The sequence below is a fragment of the Sinocyclocheilus rhinocerous genome, unplaced genomic scaffold (assembly GCF_001515625.1).
Source record: "Sinocyclocheilus rhinocerous isolate Xijiao unplaced genomic scaffold, SAMN03320098_v1.1 scaffold564, whole genome shotgun sequence".
Classification (NCBI taxonomy): Eukaryota; Metazoa; Chordata; class Actinopteri; order Cypriniformes; family Cyprinidae; genus Sinocyclocheilus; species Sinocyclocheilus rhinocerous.
In genome coordinates this window covers 2281587-2291345 of record NW_015645070.1, presented here as the reverse complement: position 1 = coordinate 2291345, position 9759 = coordinate 2281587, and the positions used below count along the sequence as shown (strand labels likewise).

The following is a 9759-nucleotide window of genomic DNA, read 5'->3' as shown; positions in this document are numbered from 1 at the left end:
GCAGGAACCATTTTTTACAGTGTGTATATATATATATATATATATATATATATAGATATAATATTTTAAATTGAACTATATTTTAAAGTTTTAGGACAACTTGTATTAGTATTATTGAATATTATTGTTTAAAAGACATACTTTTCAACAAGGATGCATTGAATTAATGTCAAAAGTGACAGACATTTTCTGTAACTTTATAATAATCAAAATAAACAACAAATGCAACTGTTTCAACATTCATTATAAAGATAAATGTTTCTTGAGCACCAAATCAGCCTATTAGAATGATTTCTGAAGGATCATGTGCTAAAAATTCAGCTTTGCTGTTACAGGGATACATTTTATTTTAAAAATACTATATTTTTACTGTATCAAATAAATGCAGCCTTGGTATGCATAAGAGACTTGCATAAACCTAAATATACATAACTGTATATATACTGTATATATATACTTATTAAAATTAGATAAACATCAGTGTTTTTATTCCCCCACAGTTGTTATGGAGGCCTGGGACGCTCAGGGTTAAGTAAGTATCAAATGCTCAAACAGGGTTCAGTGTTATGATTAATGTTAGTCCCGTATGTGTGATTAGGAGTTTAACTTGTGCTTCATTGTCACAGTTGCTGCATGTTTGCTGCTGCAGCTCTCTGTCTCCATGACACCCAGTGCTGCTCTGGAGATCCTGAGGGAGCTGAGAGGAGGTGGAGCCATTCAGACCGTCAAGGTAAGAGGCATCCAGAAACCTAAATGCATCACTTCCCCTAACCGTACAGCTAACCTATTAATGATGCTTTCTCATTTGTCTCCTATAGCAATACAACTTCCTTCATGAGTTTCGGGAGAAGTTTGAAGCATATCAAGAAACCAAAGAGCGACTTTCAGAGAGATCAGTGTCCCGATGATCAACCTGACATCCAGATGATGTAAAAGCAGAAAAAAAGACAAATTACTTTGATTGGTGTTTTTGCTCTGTGGATTTTTTTCTACTTTGATTATGAATGCATTTGTTTCTTTTCTGATGGCACTTTAAAAATTCTGTATTTTTAAGTCAATCTAATAATATTGTGCTTAATATATAACTTTAACTTTGCAATTAAATGGGTCTTGTTCAGTAAGTGAGTCTTAAAGGTGCAGCAAGTGATTTCTGAGACACGCTGTTGAAAATTGTAATCAACACCCAAACAAACAATTTTGTGAATATTTTCTATCTGTTTTTTATATGTATGTTGAAACAGATTGTTTGTGTATAGTCCTGGCTGTGTAAACAAGGGAGAAACGTGGATCAGACCGAGCACCATAACACTCTTGTAGCCAATCAGCAATAGGGGCGTTTACGCTCATGATGGGGAGGAGAGAGCCTGAGCAAGCTGGAGATTTGTCTAGACTGTAGAAAGAGAGATGGCTGATGCATTCCCAAGAGAAAAATGTCACAAGAATATAATTAAAAGAAGGCTTACAATCAGGCAAACTCTAGGACCTGCGTTAATATGGGGAAAGCTTTCGGCGCCGAGGTTGCTATGTTTTCTCTCGGTACACGAGTAACATTGGTTTTACTATATTTCACAAAACCAAGACATGCTGTTGCAATATTATCTATAGCGCTGCTGGTGCTTGGCTATTACAAAAAGCATTTCATAACTGGCTATTACAGCTATGATGAAAACATCCGTTTCGGCAGACACTGTCTTGATAAACCATCTGTTATAGTTGTATGTGTTGCATGGTGTGTTCATGAATTTTTGTCGATTTCAGACAGTTTCTTAGAAATCGGTTAGCGCCTAAACACGTAATGTCTGCATTATATCGTGCATTGTCTGCATTAATCCTGCCCAGTCGATCAAATTGAGAGAAATGTTTATTTTTGTGTCTGGGAAACCATATATTGCTTATGTGAGTACCGGTGATTTGGATGGTGGATTAAGTTATTATGCAGCTGTTGGCAATCATTCCTGGGAATTTTCTTTTCAAAGTGGTCATTAGTAAGGAAATTTATAAAGTTTGCAACAATTACGTTACCTATGAAGTGAACCAAGGTAACATGAACCAAACCTTTAATTTAAACAGAGAAACACAAATAGTCATACAATCAAAACAGCTCAAATGCTGTCGTGAATGATGAAAAATATTTTTTCATATACTTCATATTTGCCACATGATAATACTTTTTGATAAACTATGACTAATATCCAGAAGTAAGCCTATGGGCGAGACTTCCGGTTCAACAGCGTGCAGTAAACGGTGAAACTGTTTGTAGTACAAACCAGTGTGTTAAGATAACGCATTACAATAATATGCTAAGACACACCAATCTGCAATGTCAAGCAACAAAACAAGCTGTTTTGTACAGCTAAAAATAGCTGGACGCAGATGAGACCTGAAGCCAGACCCATAAAATTTACAAATGGCCCACTTTTATGGGAAAAATAAGGAGCTTTATGCAAAAGCAGCATCACGGTTTTATAATATCAGTTTTATAAAAGTCATTTTTATCATTGAGAAAATATTTCTTAACTTAAAATGTATGCAGTCAATCTTTTAATTTTTTTAAGTTGAAATGACTAACAAAGCTGAAAGTTTTTTTTCTTTTGTTTAACTATTATAAGCATTACATGTCACAAAATTAGCAATATTATCATTCTTAAGTGATTATATAAAAAAAAATTACTGTCCTATTCTTTCAGTTTAAACCAAACCCATTTTACCATAATTACTTTAGCCAAATGGAATAAACTTAAGTTAATACAAAATGGCATCATAAAATGACCATTTGTCATAATTTGTCTATGGGAGGCTTTATTGGGAACTTTAAGCAATATTACAAGCCAAAAAGAAAAGAAAAAAACAAACACAATTTACTATACCTCTTGCAAGACTTTATAACACTCAAATGCACATAATGCTGGGTTCACACACACGGGGGGGAAGCAAACAGAAAAAAAATCTAAAATCACAGGGAAACTCAAAATACAAAATCAAAAATAACTTATTACTCTGAATATAACCTTGGTGGTCCAGCTTGGTGATTATGAACAGCTATCAGTGTGGTAAAGAATCCTTCCACACAGCTCTGCTCTGAATCCAGATACAAACTCTACAGCATCACCTCAGGACAGAGGCCTCTGTTTGTGGTTACTGACAGGCTAAAAGAAAATGGCATCTTGGCACACTGAGATCATGCCAACATCAAACCAAAATATTCAAAATAGTGTCCACACTCATCTCTAACTCACAAAAACATAATGGAAGTAAAACAAAATCTGAAAACAATTACACTTAGAAATACAAAATGCACACAATAATAAATTTAAAAGCAAAAAAAAAAAAGTTACAAGTAGGAGTATTTCCAGGGTGTATGAGCGAAGTAAAGCCTTCAACACACTGAAAGCATCAGTTCTCATTTCCTACCAAAAAGACAGTAAACAGTGGTTTTAACACTCATCTGATAAGAACCATCAACATGAAGCAGACCACCAGCATGAGCTCAAAAACACGGACTTACAAGATCATGAACCACCAAAGCAGCACACGACTCTGAAGGACAAATTAAAGAACTGACTGAGCTACAAGGCAGTAATATATTTAAGATAAAAAGTCTGTAAAAATGACAGTCAAGATCTTTATTTTGTCCCACAGTTTGAAAACACAAGAGTAAAATCTTTGCACATTTCCATCAGTGGTATAGTGTTGAAGCCCTTGTGCCTCTGCTTTGGACACGATCTGGTCAATGTAAACGGTTTCAGCTCATCTGCTGATGCTTTCAGTGTGTGAAGTGCTTTGGCATTGGTGCGGCATGTGTATGTAAGTCTAAACAGGTTGTACTGAAGAGTTGGTAATCATTTATTTTTGCATGTGTGGTTCTGGAGTTGTGCAGGCTGCTTGCGTCCTGGATCGTTCTTGGCCAAAGAGGTGTAAGTAAAGTCAATGTCCTTTTGAAACAGCCGAGCAGAACTGAGAGAGATGGCCGAGTCCAAATTCAGCTCCATTTGGGTTTTAAAATCAGCATCTCAAACGCTTCCTTATATGCTTTCCAGCTGCATCCAGTTTAGGAGCTCACCAAAACATAGATCATCCTATAATAGAAACACCAGAGAGAAACATAAGCTATAGGGTTTCTGATGAAACAACACGAACGATAGATAGATAGATAGATGAATAAGTGTGTTAATTTCTTAGAGGAAAAAAATACTGACTCCTAACTTTTGAATGAAAGTGTATATTAAAAATAACATTTAAATATTCAAAAATGGTATTTTTAAACTCTACATACCCGTAAAGATAGTAGAAGAATGAGAGGAGGTAGAATGCAAGTTTGCACCATCCCTCCTTCTGACAGTATGCCAGAATATCTGCGTTCATTATTGTAGTGGGGTCATACAATCCAGGTCCACTCATCACAGGGCGGCTCATATACCTGCACACAAACAAACACTTGATGTTGCACTTTGAGCAAGAACAATGTTGACTAATCACTTATTAACTTTAGAGAAACTAGCTTGACACATTTGCTGAGGTGTTTGATATATAGCCAATAAATACGAAATGTGGGTTTCTCTGCGATTCATTTAGGGCTGAGGGCCCCACCCACCTCCAGACGTGATAGGCCAGCAGAGGCATGTTGAGTCCAAGCGTCAGCCATTCTGCGGCGCACAGGAACATTACGCAGAAGAACACATGGATGAGGTACTCCGGCAAGACGAGCTGAGGAAGCCAAATAATACATGGTCAGAACTCGGAAGACAACACAAATACACAGATCCATCTCAGAGACTAGAGTTCTATTGCACCTGAAGCCTGTGCCCCAAGTCTAGCCAATCAGGTGTAAGAATCATTCATATTAACCCCATCCCATAAGCTCCAGTACTTACTGATCTGCTTAAGTACATCTAAATCTCTCTAAACCTCAAAAGAGCAGGATCTGCGGAGAATAATTGTCATTTAAAATTAATAAATTATCATTTAAAGGAATAATTCACCCAAAAATGAAAATCTGCTCACCCTTAGGTTATACAACATGTATGTTCATTAGAAGAAATTTTGAGAAATTTAGCATTACATCACTTGCTCACAAATGGATCCTCTGCAGTGAATGGGTGCCGTCAGAATGAGAGTCTAAACAGCTGATAAAAACATCACAATAATCCAGTAAGTAATAGATTTATTTCAAACACACAGCTTTTTTTTAACATTAATTGCTGAATTACTAGTGGATTATGATGCTGTTTTTATCAGCTGTTTGGACTCTCATTCTGACGGCACCCATTCACTGTAGAGGATCCACTGGTGAGCAAGTGATGTAATGCGAAATTTCTCAATTTTTTCTAATGAACATACATGTTGTATAAATCTGCTCTGATGAAGAAACAAACTCATCTACATCATCCATGGCCAGAGGTAAGCGCATCTAAAGCAAATTTTCATTTCTGGGTAAACAATTCTTTTAAAGCATATGATTAATTAAAACAATTTTAAATGTAAAATCAAACCAGTGACCTTAAATTACTGGGCAGAGATTGAAAAATACAAAAATGTCAAGAATTCTAAAATTTAGAACAAGGACCTTTGATCCATTTAAGAATTTATGACATTATTAAGTTCAAAATTCAAACCATCAAGAGGATCTCTGCTCAATAAACTCTGTAACAGGGCATCTATTGTATCCTAAAGCTGTCGAAGTTTGTAAAGCACATACTGTACCCCATCTGCTTTAGATTTAGTTAAATATAGAGTGCTGATTTTCTTTTATTAGGCAAATAGAACTTCTGGCCATTAGCAATTTACAGCAAAAAAACAGACAGGTCACCATTATCTACACCTCCAACCCCCAGCTCACAGACAAAGATATTGGGAACAGAGGTAGGATCGTGTTTTTTCCACAGGGATACATTGCCAGGCAGAGTGATAACAGCAGCCATGCTGAGGGAGGGAGCAGCTACAAGGACCCCAGGCTGCCCCTGCCATGCCTGATCATAACCGGTAAATGTAGAGACAACACATGAAGCCCATGCAAATAGAGAGAAAGTGTGCTTTTGCCCAACACAAACACATTGTAAAAAATTAATTCAAACTATCAATGGCGATTATGAAGAACATAAATAGGTAAAATGGCCTCAAAACTCATTAAGCATTTACTTCTGAGAATATCCGGACATATCCATCCAGAAATACCCCTTTCTAAAGGATACTACTGCTTGACTCTAAATTAATGTGCACTCACTACACCCGCTCTTCTTCTCCCGTTCATCAATCTCATCCATCACACGAGTGCACTTGAAATAATGAATTCTTCTGCATGATGTTAATGGTGCAATTGTTTTACAGCTGAGCCAATATTAGAAATACACTTTCTAAGTGAGACGTCATAAATGGAGTTATTCGCTCTGGGTAAAGAGCAAACGGAGGGAGGGACAGAACGGCACATGCATGTTCTGAGCATTTGCAAGTCTTTTCAGTTAACACTTTTCCCTGTAAACCGCTGTCTTTCCTACTCTCAAATAAACACCTGTGCAGATGGCATCTGTACCTGTGCCCAAACCCACAGTAACGGACTAAACCAGCCAAACATGAGCAAAATAAGAGCAACCCTAAATGAGCAATCTGGGTTTTGTTCATTCGGCAGATGTGATGTCGTTTGCAACAAAGACAACCTCTAATATCAAGCTGTCTAGTTGACGTAATCCAGGTCCTGTCTCTCTGCTTGGCTTGTTTGTACATTTGTGAGGTGTTAGTTAACTGAAAAGACATTTGTAAACACTCCACTCGTGCACACAGAGAGACTGTTACTGATCTTAAGCTGAATTCTGGTACCAACCTTCAGAGCAAGCCTGACCCTTTTAATTTTTTTCACCCTGTCAACTGTCTTTGAGCCAATCAGAGAAAAAAGCAAATATTAAGAAAAAAAAAAAAGACAAAATGCAAATCAGAAAAATCGAACCAAAGTAGTGTTAAGTGTTGGAAAGCAACATTCACTGCAGATGATTTCATCGATTAGCAGAACAGTGTTGAGATAGAAGAGAAGAAACAGGAGTGCATGCATCACACGACATCTCTCCAAAACCTCTCACTTACCGGGTTTAACGTGTTACATTGGTCTATAGGATTCTTATAGTCAGTCTTCAGCTCATCAAATGCAATTATCTGAAAAACAGGGAGGGCAAAAACAGTACATGATCAATATGCAATCACAGTTCCTACACTGTCATGTGTCAGGAATATGTTATTCTTTAAGGATCAACACTTTTAATTTTCTTTTAACGTGCTGAATGAATTAATTCAATTTAAAATTCATATTAAATTATAAACAGACTTTGACAAATATGAATCGCAAACATCAAATCTTAAAGAACTTAATATTTTAGGAGATTAGTGATGCAGGAGAGATGATGTACATTTAAACTACTTTATTAGAGAAACACCAGAGATCTTTATGCTTTTCTCTTTGTTTCAACTGTAAACTCAAGTGTTATGTTTATGTCGCATCCCAAATTCAGAACATATGCAGTGTATTATTCATTACGCCTGAATCATTCAGATTATTTACTCATGATTACTCAAATACCAAAACCTAATTTATTACAAAATTAATATTATTATATGAAATTCAAACATTATCCCTTAATCTTGTGAAATTAAGGGTGGAAATCAATATTCCTTTTACTGTTGTGACATTTGGCATATTAGGCAGAAATGTGATGCTGGTTATGAAAGTGTTATTATCTCGGAAACAGGTTAATGGCATCAGCCAGCAATGAATCAGCCTAAGAGATCTGAACAGTGGTGCTGTTCTGGCCGCAAATAACTCAAAATGTGACTCCAATTTTAACAAAAAAACAACAACAGTTACGTCTCTTACATGCAAAGGCCCAAATGATGCAGTCAGACCCAGGGACTCTAGACTGAGAGGATCATGTATAAGTGATTTCACTGCATCGGGTTTTTATTGTTTATTGGCGTTTGTTTTATGTTGATTTTATCAGCAGTTCTGATTTATCACAGATCTGTAAACACATGACCGAGAGCTAAACGGGAGCGCGCGCACATCCGCCCCTGGTCACCACTAACAGATATGACAAATTGATAAACATAGCGTGCATTAAATGTGGCAAACTCTGTAGATTAAATACGGTTAAATACACGGAAGGCCCCTAACTGTTTAACGGAAGAATAGCGGTGATGATAATAATGGGTGTCACCAGCTCGCGTTCGTGCCATTCATTCGCGCTCTGCTGTGTGTCTAACTAATGTCACTATCCGCCGAATATCTGTGTGCTCAAAGTCTCCCCAAATCGGTTGGAGTTTAATCAAAATACTTACATGCCAAATAGCGAAGAAGATAAGCGCCGCCGTCAGCAGTAGCGCCAGCATATAACAAAAGGCCGCGAATGTGAACGCCATTTTTCGCTCTTCTTCTTCTTCTTCTTCTGATGTTTTATGGCGGTTTGGCAAACCAGCGAAAAAGGTGCATTACCGCCACCTACTGATCTGGAGTGTGGAGTGTGCATAAATTTGGAAGAAAGAAATACAGAAGGGGAAGTTGCAGATGCGTTACTCCAGCTTTTCTTTCTTTTTCGATTTTCTACTATACTCCATTCATTATTTCCATTCCCGCCTTCGTCCGCGTCAAACACTTCATCCTCCATTTCCGGATCACTTCCGGAATCTACGCCACTTCCTACCATGCACTCTCCAGTCACAGATCAGCTGTTGCCAAACCGCCTCCTCTTCCCCAAACGTCTGCTGCCCCCATTTTTCGCTCATGTGGAATTATCCAGACCGACTTCTTCTTCTTCTCTTTCTCTCGAGTTTTTTTTGGCGGATTGGCAAACCAACGTTAAAGGTGCATGTCCGCCACCTACTGGTCTGGAGAGTGAAACGCACACGGTTCAGCTATGAATTATTCAACTATTATAGATAAAAAAATAAAATTATTATAATAATAATAAAATAAAATTATAAAATAAACCAAAAAATTTTTACGTAAATAAATACAAAATTCCAAACTTCAAACTCCATCCATTAATCTTGTCTTTTTTAAATACTTAAACAATTCTCCATATATTCTTGATTGCATTACCCCATAACCTAATAGTGTCTTTAGAGATATACTATTAATTCCCATCAGTTCCAGTTCTTGGAACATCTGATGTCTTTCCCTTTCATAAATTATGGTTTGTGCCACTGCTGCTCTAAAAGAACATGCTCAACCGTTTCTGGTAGTCCACAAATCCAGTGGCGTGCGGTGGTGTTTTAAAATGAGGAGGCAGTTTTATATTTAAATATATATTTATATATAAATATGACATAAAAAATACAACAAATATAATTCTATTTTGTATTTTATTAATATATATATATTTTTTTTTTTATACTAATTATACATTTCATAGTGTTTTTATGTATTTTTATATTTATTCCAAAATAATAACTAAAGGCAGTAACAATTTGAACAATATTCTGGAAACAGTTTACAATAAGGTTTCATTAGTTAACATTAGTTAACTACTTTAGTTAACATGAACTAAGAATAAACAATAGCCTACTTCTACATCATTTATTAATCTTAGTTAATATTAAATTCAACATTTACTAATGCATTATTAAAATCAAAAGTTGTGTTTGTTAACATTAGTTTATGCACTGTGAACTAACATGAACTAACAATGAACAACTGTATTTGTTGTAACAACTAATGTAAACAAAGATTAATAAATACTGTAATAAATGTTCGTTGTTTGTTCATGTTAGTTAACTCATTAA

General features: G+C 36.2%; 2 protein-coding genes across 4 annotated transcripts in view; one reads left to right on the top strand and one right to left on the bottom strand.

The window, feature by feature from the left end:
- Window positions 1-2370, top strand: part of cdkn3 (cyclin dependent kinase inhibitor 3) — a 7088-nt gene extending 4718 nt beyond the window's left edge. Inside the window, exons 5-8 of one of the 3 annotated variants that reach the window (XM_016508640.1) lie at window positions 501-532; window positions 627-730; window positions 819-907; window positions 941-2367. In XM_016508640.1, coding sequence (XP_016364126.1) covers window positions 501-532; window positions 627-730; window positions 819-907; window position 941 — 226 coding nt within the window. In that variant the 3' untranslated portion in view covers window positions 942-2367. Of the gene's footprint in view, window positions 1-500; window positions 533-626; window positions 731-818 lie in introns of all 3 variants that reach the window. The other 2 variants (XM_016508643.1, XM_016508642.1) reach the window with 2 other exon arrangements.
- Window positions 2371-2782: 412 nt separating this feature from the next.
- LOC107705439 (protein cornichon homolog 1-like) lies at window positions 2783-8807 on the bottom strand. The gene is made up of 6 exons (XM_016508737.1): window positions 8750-8807; window positions 8317-8397; window positions 7072-7140; window positions 4592-4704; window positions 4274-4417; window positions 2783-4076 (listed from the first exon to the last, which is right to left on the bottom strand). Exons 2-6 carry the CDS (start codon window positions 8395-8397, stop codon window positions 4049-4051), a joined length of 435 nt encoding a protein of 144 aa, XP_016364223.1. The 5' UTR covers window positions 8750-8807; the 3' UTR covers window positions 2783-4048.
- Window positions 8808-9759: the final 952 nt, after the last annotated feature.

Excerpts from the sequence above, each read along its gene's own strand:
- LOC107705439 (XM_016508737.1), bottom strand. The coding sequence starts at position 8,397 with ATGGCGTTCACATTCGCGGCCTTTTGTTATATGCTGGCGCTACTGCTG. Across the intron at positions 4,705-7,071 it reads AATGTAACACGTTAAACCCG|CTCGTCTTGCCGGAGTACCT; the intron begins GTAAGTGAGAGG and ends TGGCTTCCTCAG. Across the intron at positions 4,077-4,273 it reads TTCTTCTACTATCTTTACGG|GATGATCTATGTTTTGGTGA; the intron begins GTATGTAGAGTT and ends TTTCTATTATAG.